The 14,951-nt window shown below is 34.4% G+C and overlaps 1 protein-coding gene across 1 annotated transcript in view; it reads left to right on the forward strand.

Annotated features, from left to right (window-relative positions):
* The window catches only part of LOC123247083 (muscular LMNA interacting protein), a 217,887-nt gene that overhangs the window by 34,860 nt on the left and 168,076 nt on the right, over positions 1–14,951 (forward strand). Inside the window, exon 5 of the mRNA XM_044675880.1 lies at positions 7,827–7,898. Within this exon, the coding sequence (XP_044531815.1) occupies positions 7,827–7,898 (72 nt within the window). The remainder of the gene's footprint in view (positions 1–7,826; positions 7,899–14,951) is intronic.

Consider the following 14,951-nt stretch of genomic DNA (forward strand, 5'->3'; position numbering starts at 1 on the left):
GGGTTGTAATTTGTAGAGTAGCCATGCTGATGAAATCACAGGGTCTGGGAATAGTGGTCAGCAAGTATTCCTTGGATCAGGGTTATAATGCTTCAGTGAATTCAGGAAAAAAAAAATGATGCCATGGGGATAAGATAGTGACCTCTCAGACTATCTGGGAGTTATGATAGCCGAGAAGGGAAAAAGCTTCCAGACTGGTCATAGCTTATTCAGACATAGAATGCAAGATACATCTATGTTGGGATTTGATTATGTTAATGAAATTAAAATTGGAGATCTGGATGAGGATGGGAAGTTGGCGTAGGAAAGTAGAAATTTCAATGAAGAGATATCACAAAAAGATGATAGTTGAAAGAATATATGTAGAAATTTGTAACTAATTGTATAAGCTGCATATTTATTTGCAAATATATTGTTCTCTCTATTTTATGTATAAAGTAATTAGAAAAGAATATGAAGGGAATAGATAAGCAAATGTGAAACAATGAGCTCCAGGGTACCCGCACAATTTCTGAGATAAAAATAAGGGAAATAATATTTTTGTAACTGGATTAATTATAGAAAGATTCAATGAATTTTCTGCTGGGCCTTGAAGAAAGTAGAAGAGCATCTCGACAGAGAGGAAAGTATCCTAGGAATTTAAGATATCAGGGAAAAGTCAAGAAGGTACAGATCTTGTGAGGAATAGTAAGGACACCCACCCAAGTAAACGAAATTATCTTGGGGGAGCAGAAAATAAGCATGGATAAACAACATGGAACATTTTGGTGGAGGGGAAGGCCTCAGAGTTTGATTTGATTTGGTAGTCAATAGGGAGTCATCATAGATTTTTGAGTGAGAAGTGACTTCATGAAAGCAGTCTTCAGTAAAGTTTAAATCACATTAAGAGTAACTTGTGTTTATAGAAAATGGAGCTCTATTAATTCAAAGTGACATCTCTGAGTGCTACACCACTTGACATGTCTTTGTTAATTGAGATTAAATAGCACATTAACTGGATTTAATATTTGCCATGGAAGAAATAATCAAATTACAATGAAATAACAGCCAGAATGTTCAAAATCATGCTTAGAATTAAAAAAAAAAGTTTAGATAGATTTCAACAATCCATCCATAGAAATAAGTATGCATTTATTTTGAAATCTTTTAAATCAAGTGATATGAAGATGTTTTAAACATTTTACTTGTTTCATGCATTAGTAGGACATTAGAGCATAAAGGACTCTGAGATCTCATTTAACATTCATTTTGTAGATAAGGAAATTGAGTCACAAAAAAATCTTTGTATAACTTTTGAATATCATTTAACCTTTCTTAGTCTCATTTATAAAATTTGAGAGTTGAGCTAGTTGACATGCAAGGTCTTCTGTAATTTAAAATTCTTTTACTATAAGACATATGTATGACCACCCAAATGACAGTCAGAATTATAATATAGATTTAGAACCCGGACTTTCCATTCCAGGAAGCTGCTACTTCCATCTCTATGCATTAAATTATTGGCAAGACAATACCTTTGCAATATAGTCCTTTCAAATTTAACCTAATTTTTCATCATTTGCAATTCAAATAGTGCTATTTCCTGAATATATAATGATCTTTTCTTAAATCATGATGCCCTAAATGAAAAATATTCATTGCCTTGCTAGAGAATAATTTTTACTTCAGAAGCTTCTCAGAAACATTTTTCAATCATTACTTTTTTTCCCTTTGTTCATTTCTGAACCCAGAGAATAAGACTTTATGTAAATGCACGGACAAGGTTCGTGAACACGAAAATGAGGATATTGATTGTAATCTGGTCTGTAAGTGAAGATATTAAGTTTTGCATTAAAAATGAACATTGGTAAAATTTCAATGAAGGGAAATAATGGTCCATTATATTTTTTGACAAAAATTCTGCCATTAAAGAGAACATTGGCCTATCAAAGTCCTTTCCACTTCTATTTTCTTTCTTTTTCTTCCTTGCTTCCTGCAAAAAAGAGTTCTGGGTAAAGATCTGTCAACGCCCATGCTATATCTTTTTGTGCATATGTTGTCAGGGAATATAACCTGACCATAAAAATTCATTCAAGGTGATAGCCAGGATAGAGAAATCTTAGCATAGGAGCATTGTCTTTTGACAAATTTAGTTTCAATGGGCAGTGCTATTTTAAAGAATTGTAGGAGGAAATAGACAAAAGCTTTGTGGTATCAAAGCATTTTTAAAAGCTTTTATGGGCTGTTTCTTGTCTTGTTCCTTACACTGTGGTGTTAATACTAGCACTGAGCTCTCTTTGAAGTCAAGAAGGGCTTCAGATTTAGATCAGTTCTACTCTGGCACAGACTAGGATGTGAAATGGGTCTTAGAACACAGATGGCCGTCAAATTAAAATATGAACATTTGAAGGCTATTAGTTCAAAGTCTGGACCCAACAGCCTTTTGATATTAAAATAAAACGAAACAGCTAGAGTATGCTGGGCTCAATCCATGCATTCATCTTCTCTTTTCAGAGATTGAATAGGAAATTTAGGATATTGAAATGACACTTTTTTCCCCAAGACAGTATGTAATGATGGGATATTTTGATTACTACCACATTTACATAATGGATTAAAAACCCATTATTCTCTTTTTTACATAAATGACCCAACCAGATCACTTTTTATATGGAATTGGAGCATATCTGGATGTGTTATTTTCAGGAACCTTGATCTTTGAGCCATTTCCTTTCCCAATGAAGGCTGAATATCATAAAGCTAGTTACTGGTGGCTGCTGCTGGGCTCTCAACTTTGTTATTTGTGGTAGAGATATCTTCACAATGTCCCAAAATTTATCATGATATAATGTGAGGCCTGGGTTTCAGGGTAGGCCAGTGTGGTTGGGATATAGAGTGTACAAGTGGAGATATTATGAAAGAAGTCTGGCAAGATAGACTGGGACCAAATTTTAAAGGGTTTTAAGTCAAAGAGAAGATTTTGTGCTTTATTTAGGTATTATTGGGGATGACTGGAGTTTCTCAAGTGATATAATTTGACCTATAACTTTATACTTTTCATTCATGACTCTATTTTCCTAAAGAATTGTTTCTAAATAAAAAAATCAAAATGAAGAATAGTCCTAATAGATTCTTGCATATTTTTCAGTGAGTTTCAAATAGTTTGCAAAAGAGGTAGAAGTAGAGGAAGATGAGATCAACCCATATGGAGGCATGAGTGGATGAATGAATGACAAAATTATTAAATTCTTATTATGTGCTAAGTAGTTTACTTTGGATAAGGGATTAAAAAAAAATAAAGTCTCTGCCCTCAAATGGCTTATATGCTATTTTTTTAATTTGAAAATTTTTACTTAATTAATTTAGAATATTTTTCCTTGGTTACATGATTCATGTTCTTTCCCTCCCCTCCTCTCATCCCCCTCCCATAGCCAACAAGCAGTTCCACTGGGTTTTACATGTGTCATTAATCAAGACCCTTATATTCTAATAATAAAAGATAATAAAGGCCCAGTGCCTAAGGGTTGGGTGCCTTAGACTGGAAAGTCACAGGGATGAAGGGTGCATCCATAGGACAATTAATTGACATGTACTTCCAAGAATGATAGTATTGATTTTGATGACTGTTCTAGACCTAAAAGGGAAAAAGAGAAGGAGAAGGTGCATGACTGGCTGTAGGTTGAATCTATTGACTGGAAAGCACAGAGAGTGTGCATCTGGGACAAGCTAACAGATAGCTTTCACCAACAAGCCTGATTGAAGTAGAGGAGTAAATTTTAGGATATAAGTGAAAACAGGGAGAAATCTTGAAATAGGAGGAAATGGAAAGCATTTAAGTCTGACAGCTTGGATCTTCTCAATAAAGTAGAAAATCACCTACAGAATGACAAGGGGCAAGATTGTACTCTTGAAGTGAGAATGCTTGGAATAGGCTCTGTGGGAAAAGTGATAGAGAGTTTAGAGAAGACTGAAAGTGTGGTGAGACCGGATGGGTTTATTTTGGACCCATTTATCTTTCTTTATTAATGGAAGCTCAGATACAGATATAAAAAGAATAGGTCTGATCGTTAACTTTGGGCTGGGGAGTAACAAAGAGGTTATTGAGAACCAAATAAGGGATTTTCTGGAACTAGTGAGATCAGCATTGAAGGGGCTGACCCTAATGTTCAAGCTATGAAAGAGAACAAAGAAAAGCAAAACAGAGATGATTATCCTAGAGAACAGGGGTGAAAGAAAATGAAATCCCAATGAAGGAAGAAAAAGAGGTTCTGTGGGAGTTTAAGAAGTAGGAGAAGTCAAGTACAGTGACTTCTGATCAGGTTAATTGATCAATAAATTATGTCAAATGATAAAGCTAAAAGAATATGTCTAAGTCTCTCTTTTGTTCCTTCTCTCACTCCCTACATGTCTCCCAGTTGTTCAGGCTTTTCATTTTATCTCCTTTTTCTCTCTTCCTATGCATAATTTTTCTGCTCATTCTGGACATCCATTTGGAAACCTTTCACATCTGAGGTTCAGATACCTAACCAGCTTGAAAGCATCTGATAACAGAATTCCAAAGCATGAGTCATTCATGACTAATTACAAGTTCAAGGTTTTCCTCATTTCTGTTAAGATCATTTGGGGTCATGCCGATATGGTCTCTACCATAAGGAATGAATTTTTAATGATGTAGTTTTAGTAATATATAACAGACCTTTCAGGGAGAAGACTCATCATGAAGGTATGTTGCCTAGTAGATAGAGAGCTGAGGTTGAAGCCAGAAAGATTCAAGTCCTTTCTTTGACACATACAGACTGTGACCCTGGGCAGGAGATCTAACCTCCCAGGGTCCCAAGCAATTCTCTAAAATGGTAATTGCAGAAGAAGGACTGACCTGTACTGGTAGGAAGAATTTTGTGGCCCAAGCGACAATTTCTTGTTTGTTCCTAGCAGCAACATTATAAGAGGCAGAAGAACACAGGGCAGTTAAGTGGCACAGTGGATAGAATGTCAAACTTGGAGTCAGAGAGACATTGATCTTCCTGAGTTCAAATCTACCTTCAGACACTTATTAGCTGTGTGATCCTGGGCAAGTTACTTATCCCTGTTTTTCTCAGTTTCCTTATCTGTAAAATGAAATTGGAGAAGTAAATGGTAAACCATCCCAGTATCTTTCCCATGAAAACTCCAGATGGGGTCATGAAGAATTGGACAACTCAAATAACTAATCAAAAAGTAGACTTGAGATGGTATCAGGAAGATCTGGGTTCAGAACTTGTCTTAGATGCTTAATAACTCTGACTGTGGGTAAGTCACTTGACCTTTCTAGGCCTCAGGTTTTTCATCTGAAAAATTAAGATTTTTGGGCTTGATCATCTCAAAAGTCATCTTCCTATATGAGAGGCAGAGCAGAGAGTAGTAGTTTCATTTTCTAAGGGAAGAAATAGAGATTCAGAGAAATTAAATGATTTACTCAAGGTCAGAGTACCATGTCTGAATGCAGTTTTAAGGTGAAGAAGATTAAGGAGCTTAAAATTGAACTGAGCCTTTTTGGAATATCCTTATAATGGAAGAGGACAGCCAGGTGGCCCAGTGGATAGAGCACTAGGTCTAGAGTCAGGAAGACCTGAGTTCAAATATGGCTTCAGATACTTCCTGGCTGTGTGAGCCTGGACAAGTCATTTAACCCTCTTTGCCTCAGTTTCCTCATCTGTAAAATGAGCTGGAGTGGGAAATGGCAAATCATTGCAGTATCTTTGCCAGATAAATCCCAAATGAGGTCTTGAGGAATCTGAAACGAGTGAAATGACTGAACAACAATAACATCATAGAAGAAGATGAATTCTAAGGTGGATTTTTCTGTTCCAAGACTAGTATACTCTACATTTTATATATAATATTGATATTGTATTCGGATTTGGATTAATATTTGGGGTCAACTTTTTTTCCTTTGGCCTTTAGAAATGATACTTTGAAATTTATTAAAAATATTATTGATAGCTAGTATGGAATACATATATCTATACATATATATGGAATAAAGGAGTAACTAAGCTTAATATCTAGATAGCAAAAATAATTAAATAAGACAGGAAATAACCAGATAGACTTTTCTTCTCCTTGACTTGGCTTCACCTTCTATGGGTCTTTCCATATTGTTTCTATGCTGTCCTACCCCACTTTACTACCATAAATAAGTTGCCCCAGCTGCCAAAATTGCTGCTTATGCCTTTACCCTTAGATTAGCTTTCTCAAACTACTCTTATAAAATTTAGCTCAAAAGCATTCATAAAATGCATTTCATCTAATTTTATTAAAATGTCATCATCTCCAATCTCTTTGAAATTTTTTCCTTAGCAGTGGGGTTAGTTGAGAACTAAGGGCCAATTCTTTGCTGGCTCAGTGCCTCCCTGGAAGCTGTCACAAGACACAGAACCTTTGAAGTTGAGAGAACCTTGTACTTTGTTCGGCTCCTTGGGACTTTTGAGCACTATGACAACTAGATCTTTGATGACAGATTATTTCCTGTTTCTTTTTCCTCCTTGAAAGATAATCTCTCTGAGCTTTCTACCTTAAGACAAATGACCAAATTTGCCTTAACAAAACCCAATTCAGGAAGCTCTGTCTTCTAATACATCCCTGGGTCTTGTTAAATAGAACTGTTGGGCTGGGAGAAGGAGAATAATGATGAAATAAGGACAGGTTGTAGATGTAAGGTCAAAGGCTTTGCTTTTGAGTTTTTATAATGACATGTGATATTTATAAAGTTCTTTACAATTTACAAAGTAAATCACATGAACCCTAGTAACATAGAGAGTGTAAGTACATACTCTCTCTCTTTTTTGAAAGGGAAACAGACTCCAAGTGGTGAAATGACTCACCCACAATCTTAGAACTAGTGAATATTGGGTCCTTGACTTGAATTCAGATCTTCTTCCCCAAAACCAGTGCTTTGTCTGCTACTTCACAGAGGTGCAAAAGTAGAAGGCAAGTGGAGATGATTTAGTCCACCCCCTCGTTCTACAGATGAGAAGGTTGACGCCCAGAAAAAGGAAGTGCCTAAATTCATAAGGCACTTTTCTCTTCTAAAAATGGTTTTCTAGGGGCAGCCAGGTGGCTCAGTGGATTGAGAGCCAGGTCTAGAGATGGGAGGTCCTAGGTTCAAATCTGGATTCAGACACTTCCTAGCTGTGTGACCCTGGGCAAGTCACTTGGCCCCCATTGCCTAGCCCTTACCTCTCTTCTGTCTTGGAACCAATACATAGTATTGGTTCCAAGATGGAAGGTAAGTGCTTAGAAATAAATAAATAAAAATGATTTGCTTCTGGTGGTTATGATAAAATTCTTACATATATTCAGATGAAGAAATTAAACACTTTTAAATTCTTATCTTTATGTGAGTGTTGCATGCACAGATGCATGTTAATGCCAACTGAGATTGCATGAGGAATTGTGTGAATTTGTGGTATAAGAAATGAATGTATGACACATGCCTGATAATTCTTTCAAGGAAGGATTATTTTCTGAATAGTGTTCTTATTAGGGATGCTGTTAATGAATAGTTTCATCATTAATTATATGGAAATTCAATGTGTCTGAGCTCTGAAACTGAATGGCATATAATTGGATACAGTCAGTAGATTTATCTCGCAGCTGTATTTTTTTTTGTCTCCTAGTTCTAATAATGCATTAACATGATGGCCTAATTTTTCTGTCTGAAACAAGTTGTGCTAGCATAATAACTTCTCTCCTTGCCTCCATTTGATAATTTGTCTTTTAACTAATAGAGATAATCTTTTAGCTTTATCTTCTTTTCTCCTTTCCTGTGTTCATCTCCACTCTTGCTTTCTGGTTACTCATTCTAGCAATACAAGATCAAGTCCAGCTACAAGGCCTTCGCAGCAATCCCTACAAACACATTACTTTTGGAACAGAAGGTTAGTGTTGGCACATAAGAAAAGTTATGAATTATACTTTACGCTGTTTATTCTGTTTTCCACAGTCTTCCTTTTTCTATAATTTCTGTTGGGAATATTTCAGAACTGAAATCTGATCTTCACTAATCAGTCAATAAGCATTTATTATGTACCTTTAGCATTGTGCTAAGTAAAAAAAAAAAAAGAAAGAAAAAAAACCACTTCCTGCTCTCAAGGAACTCATGGTCTAATAAGGGTAGCCATTGCAATTATATTTCTAAATCTTAATGAAAGAATTTCAATGATTAGACTAAGGTAGCAGTTTTCTAAATTTAGTCTGGGGACTGCTGAAGGGACCCTGAGCACCGTATCAGTGGGTCCATGGGGTCAAAGCTATTTTCATATTAATGTTATGAGATTTAATTTAATACAAGGTAAATATTGATATATACAACCCATATAAGCAAAATGTCTTAGGTGTTATTAATTTTTAAGAGTCTAAAGTAGGCCTGAGACTAAAAGGTTTAAGAATCATTGGATATGGGAGATGAAATTTGAATCATTTCGGTGAATGGACTCAGGTACTCTCCTATTTCAAGTGAATAATTCGTTCGGGTCTTGAGCTAGCACAAGGAAGCTAGGGCAAGATCTGGTTTATCTCTCATGCTTTGAAATACCCAATGGTTTTATTCTATTTTAGGACTGTCAAGAGCACTGAGAATTCCTAAATTTTATTGTTGTCAACCAGTCCATCATAACTCATAGGCATCTTGAAGGAGTCCTTGGCATGATACTCTTTGATGTACTCATTTTCTTTTGCAAATTTTTGACCAGGAGAATAGAGATGGTAGTAACCAAAGGAGGAAGAGGAAAGTTGTATGAACATATATACACACATATCCTTCAGATACTTGGGCATAATAATGACTGTACTGATGGATCAGAAACATGCCTTTTTTTTTTTTTTTGAGATCGATATCTTTGCCAAATTCCCAAGTGTCTCAAGAGCTAGAAAAGTTTAAGAATCTTTAGGAACTGAGTTCAGGAATATTTTTGCCCCATTGTGCTTCTCCCAGTTGCTCTTTCTCACAAGGTAGTACCAACAGGTACACTGTTGCAGGAATAAAGGGCTTATTGAAAAGCATCATGTCACCTTACCCTCTGAGAAGGGAAGGATAAAAGAAGGGAAGAAAAAGGAAGGAATAAGGCATTAAGTACTCTGTGTCAGGCACCATGCTAAGTTCTTCAGAGATATTATCTCATTTGACTTTGAGAGGAGGTAGAAATCTTGTTTCTATGTGAAAATGCGAAGTGTTAGCTTTCTCAGTAGCATATCAGTACAAATGAGATGGAGTCACAGTGGAGGAAAATGGTAGTCATGTTCCCTGGTTACTTTCTCTCCAACCAATTGGATCGAGGCTGGTTATAGTGAGTTTCCTTGAAATTCATTTATCCAAGACTATTTAAAAAGAAATCCTTATCAATCAGTATTGGTCCTAAGGCAGAAGAGTGGTAAGGCTAGGTACTTCATTCAATTAAATATGATATAATAAATATTTATCAAGTGCCTTCCTATACACAAAGCACTGAAAGATACAAAGATGATAAAGATGTAGAAACTGATTTCAAGTCTCTTACAGACATATATGAAAGCAAATATAATTAAAGAATCATCTGAATTACACCAGAAAGATGCAAAGTATCATGAGGTGCTTGATGAGGAAAATGTTACATCTGATTGTGAGAATAAGGGAAGATTTCCACAAAGAAATGGCATTTAAGCTGGACCTTGAAGGATAGGTGAATACAATTTTAACAGGAAGAGATGGGATGTGTGGGTGTGGGAGGTATTATAGGTTGAAGAAACAGCATGAGAAAAGACATTTTCTCTTTTAATTTGTCAGTTGACAAAGATTGGAGTCCATTAGGTGATAAAGACTAAGATGAATAAGAAACCATTAGTTTAATTTATGGTTCTATTACCAATTCATTTCATGACATTATATAATTCTTGTGGTGGTGATGTACAAATCCTAATTTTTGTTCAATTTCTATTTCATATTTTTGAGAGCTATTTGTTTTTGCTCTTTTGCATGTGACATGCAGATTTTATATTTTTGGTAGAATAAAATGTGAATATTTTAATACTTAATATTAATTAAGGTGGAGAAGATAGAGGGTGAATTTTGGAGTCAAGATGATCTGGTTTCAAGTTCTGCCACATTTTGACTATATATTGATAGATAAGTCACTGCTTTTCATTTAAATTAATGAAGAGTTGGGAATCTTTATTGGTGATGAGAATTTCTACCCTGGAATCGCTATGGAATTGCTAGTTTGGATTAAAATATCTCTAAAATATGAATAGATTAATTTAAAACATGATTTTGAGGATTTAGAGAGAATTCACGGACATGTAGAGCCACAGATATAATTTATTTCTTTGTTTGAGCAGACAGATTTTTTTTTAAGCTAGAAATTATTTTATCCCTCATCTTGTATATTCTGCTTTTTGAAGAACCAAGGCAGTTGTATGACTTCTTCAATATCATTCAACTAATTAGGAGTACAGCTAGTAATCTTGATGCCCAAGACCAGTGTTTTTTCTATTTTAATGTACCTTTCAAAAGAGCGCTGAAATAAAACTATCCCTTGACAAAGATAAATTATTTTGGGGCTCCAATCTGTAACTTAGTTAAATATCACAAAATTTCAAATATTTGTTCTTTTCTTTGCTTCTTTATATTACTCCAGATTCTAACCATTTTGTAAGGTCTTCTCAAATTAATGTTTAAAAAAATTGATTTAGATTGTGATTTCATCACCACAGGACAGGAGTTGTTAACTTTTTTTTTTTTTTTTGCATCAGAGACTCCATTTGGCAGTCTGATAAAGTCTACAGACCCTTTATTAGAATAACCCTCTTAAATACATGAAATAAAATATGTAGGATTACAAAAGAAACCAATTATACTGAGTTATTCAAATATGAAAAGAGTTTACCTACCCCAACTTAGAACCAATGCCACAGAAAAATCTTACATTAAAAATCCTCTCTACTAGCACATATTGGCAATTTCCCTTGAACTTCCAGTCCTTGAAAGTTGACTAAAACTCAGAAAAATTGAGTGACTTGTCATACATATGCATGAAAAGTAGATGGTCCTCATCTAATCTCTCATCTACTATATCACTTAAATTTTTCTAAAAAGTAGCCTTATATATTATATTATAACTATATTGTTATAGTTTTTAAATTTATTTCCATTATCAGTTATTTCTGGAATGGCATTCTGCTATACTTTTCAATAATGCTATTCTTCCTAAATTTGTCAGTGTAGTCATGCTTACCCATCTGTTTTTATAGTAGAACTAGTCCTGTTCTATTGAAGTCAAAGGCAGTTATTTTTGAATGCAGTAGGAAAATTAGGACTATAATCCTCAAGAGTAAATCTATTTTAGTAAGAATCAACGCTTTGAAGGTACTGAAATCGCTGAAGTTCTAAGAATGAAAAGCTTTCTTTGCAATTGCATCATAAGGCTCTAGTTTTGTTTCCCTATTTTGAGGCTACCATATGGGTGAAACCAACTTATAATGAAATGCTTTTGATAATTTGCTAGTTAGACTTATTGGTATTGATTCCAAAATCAACACATAGAGAATTTTGTTCTGGAAATCTGTCGTGTTAATGATTGAGTCAAATCAATGAGTATTTATTTAGCACCTATTAGGTGCCAGCCACTGTGCTAAGAACTAAGGATTCAAAGAAAGATCAAACAAGGGTAATAACAACAACCTCCCAGACTCCCCCAAGGATTCGCAATTGAATGAAAGAGATGCTATGCAGAAAAAGATCTATACAGGACAAACTAGATATCATATCAGAGGGAAGACACTAGCATTATAGAGGATCTGGGGAAAAAAACCCAAAAAACCTTTTTTTTGGAAAAGATGAGATTTTAGCTGGTGGGAGGAAGCCATGAAAAACCAGAAAGCAAAGATGAGGAGGTTTAGAATTCCAAGCGTAGAGAACTACCAATGAAAAGGCATGGAATCTAGAGATTGAATAATGTGGAACATAAGGAATGATAATAATACTTATTGAAAATTTAAAAAAAAGTTTCTTGAAATTTTCTCTTTAAATTGGACGTAATATACATTTATAATTGCACATAGATCTTGAGTTAATTTTACTTCTCTATTTGTTGTATTTTGGGGCTGCTTGGCCTCTGATTTAATCTCTCTGATTAAAACCAACATTTTTTTTTAGTGTTTGTAAACTTCAGGTTATATCGCTATCCAGATGGATATCTATAGATATAGACATCTATACATAGGAGTATATATAGATATAAAAATCTATTTATGTGCTGATATAAGTATCTAGATATTGATGTAGATGCTAATCTTTACATAGATAAAATATCTATGACAAAAGATACAGATATCTGATATCTATGTTCTTAGATATCTATATCTCTAAGTCTAAAAGCTACAGTTCACTGATCTATATGAAAGTTTAAATTTCAATTACTCTTATTCAGTACTCAATTACCAATACAAAAATTTAAACTCATAAGGACTGTAGAATTAGAGCTAAAAGGACTCTAATTCTAACCCTCTCAGCTTAGAGAGGAATGATTCAAGGTCATACAGATAGTAAATGCCAGAATCAGGAACTGGATCCAACTCCCTTTACTCCTATGTCAACATTTTCCCTGCTCTAAGATAGTGCCTTTCAATACTCCATTTTTTTCCAGTAGAAATTCAAAAAGTGATTATTTTAAATTCAAACATTTATGTAAGGCCTCTAGAACTATAGACTAGTATTAGGTAACAAATTTTAAAATATGTTGGCTTCAGGCTCTTGGACTGTTATTCTTCCTGATAATAGTCTTCTCTGAGATTAACATGAAAATATAATACAAGTGGAAAAAAAACACGAATGAATGGAAACCAAAGCATAGAAACAAGCTGCCTATTCACAGAATATAAGGACCTGTCGTCTACAGATTGAGCTCTGTAGGAGAGAGACATGCACAATGCAATTTCTTTAAACATCCTGGATATTCTTCTGGCTCTGCCAGTACGTGTTAAGAGACACATTGCTCTGAAAAGCTTCTTTGTATTTTTTTTTTTTTACATTATCATAGGATTGGGGAGTAAGGTTTAAAATTCCATGGATGTGCAAGTTTTAATTTTCATTGTAAACTGTGATCATTCTTGCTGCTCGAAGTAGAGAAACATTGTGAGGATATGTCTTTGAGGATGGCAATAGAATTAAATTCAATCTTTCATCTCTTCCACCTGATGAGTTTTTTCTCTTAATAAAAAAAAGTTTAATTTCTTTGCTGTACTTTAAAACAACTGCATCATTAAAGTGGTTGAGGAAATATGTAATCCAAAAGCCCCTTTGTATTCTTAAAAAAATTATTAATGCATTCCATTTCAAATAAGAGATAACTTGGCTTTCACTTGTCACAATATATTGATAGGAAAGGAACAGAAATAGTTTGTTTTTTCCCCCTAGACAGAGAAAGGTCATGAACTGGGAAATGCTATTATAAAACAAAACAAGAGGTATTAGCTATTTTGTGAGTCCTCAAATCAACTTAAGTTTTCATCTATTTTAAAGCATGAGATTTAAAACCAAATCTCATTCTTTTGAACAGATGTATTTTGTGGACATTTAGTAGTTTACATGTTTCAAAAGAAAGAAATAAACGGAAACTGTGTCACTACCTGAGTTTTGGAAATTAAATATTTAGACTGAACAAGCAATTTCATCAGCAAAGCCAAAGAATAAGGCCCAAACTTTTCAGAAATTAAGAAGGAACCAGAACCTGGGCCTGGCAAGCAACTATTCTATGGGATTATATTTTCCTAAATTTATTCCCTCCTCTCAATGAATCTTAAGGTCAGATCTAGCTTATGGAGCCATATGTAGAGATATCAGGAGTTTAGTGGGAAAGAACTGGAATGGCAAGTATGGACTTTATTTAACATGTTTTGAGAAATTGGTAGTAAAGAAATCCTATTCTGTTGAAAGAGAAAAGAAGAAATTTGCCATGGTGAAAAGTTTGAGGTTACTGTAATTAGAAGATTTGGATACATATCTCTCCCTGTCTGACATTTTTCAAGTTACAATTCCTTATCTGTACAATGAAGAGATCAGATTAGCCAATCTAGGTAGGTCATTTTTGGTCTTGATGTCCTAAAAAGTTTGTCTGATGAAGCCTAGGGACAATTTCTCAAAATAATATTTTAAATGCATAAAATAAAATGTATAGGTTATAAGGAAACCAATTATGTAAAATAAAATTATATGTATTTATTTCATCCAAGTTTGTGAGTCCCTTGAAATCTGTACATAGAAAAGAACCTCTGGACTAAGAGGCCCTGGCTAGTTCTAAATTTCTGGTCACATGAAAGGCCTGCTTTGGGCACACCACCTTCAGTAGATCAGAATGTATTACAATGCAAGCTTTCTTGCATTGTAGAAGACTGATAGAAACTCAAATACTTTTCTGCTCTGCCAGGCAAAGAAGGAGCTATAACTCAGCAACAATAAGCAAAAGATTTTGATTTTGGAGCCCTGCCCACAAAATGTTTTTCCTCTGGCATACTCACTAAGTAAATTTTCTACAAATCATTTTTATTGTCTTTCACTAAATCTCCCCACTAAATATTCTCACGGTATGGAGGTGGCACTGGGCTCTAAAATGCTATGCCAACAGACAGAACTTTGGCAAGGCTACCAACCTGGAAAGGATTTGAATGAATGCCTATTGACAATCAACAAACATTTATTAAACACTCACTATATGCCAGGCATTGTACTAAAAGCTGAAGATTCAAAGAAAGTAAAAAACAGCCTCTTCTCCCATAAAGCCTACATTCTAAATGGGGAGACAAGAAATATACATATATAAGATATATAGAATATCTATTGATCTAGATAGATTATGTACATATATAGATATATGAGATATATTACAGCATGTAAATACATATAGGATATATACTGTGGGTATATATGTGTATATATATATATATATATATATATATATATA

The sequence above is a fragment of the Gracilinanus agilis genome, chromosome 4, assembly GCF_016433145.1.
Source record: "Gracilinanus agilis isolate LMUSP501 chromosome 4, AgileGrace, whole genome shotgun sequence".
Lineage (NCBI taxonomy): Eukaryota > Metazoa > Chordata > Mammalia > Didelphimorphia > Didelphidae > Gracilinanus > Gracilinanus agilis.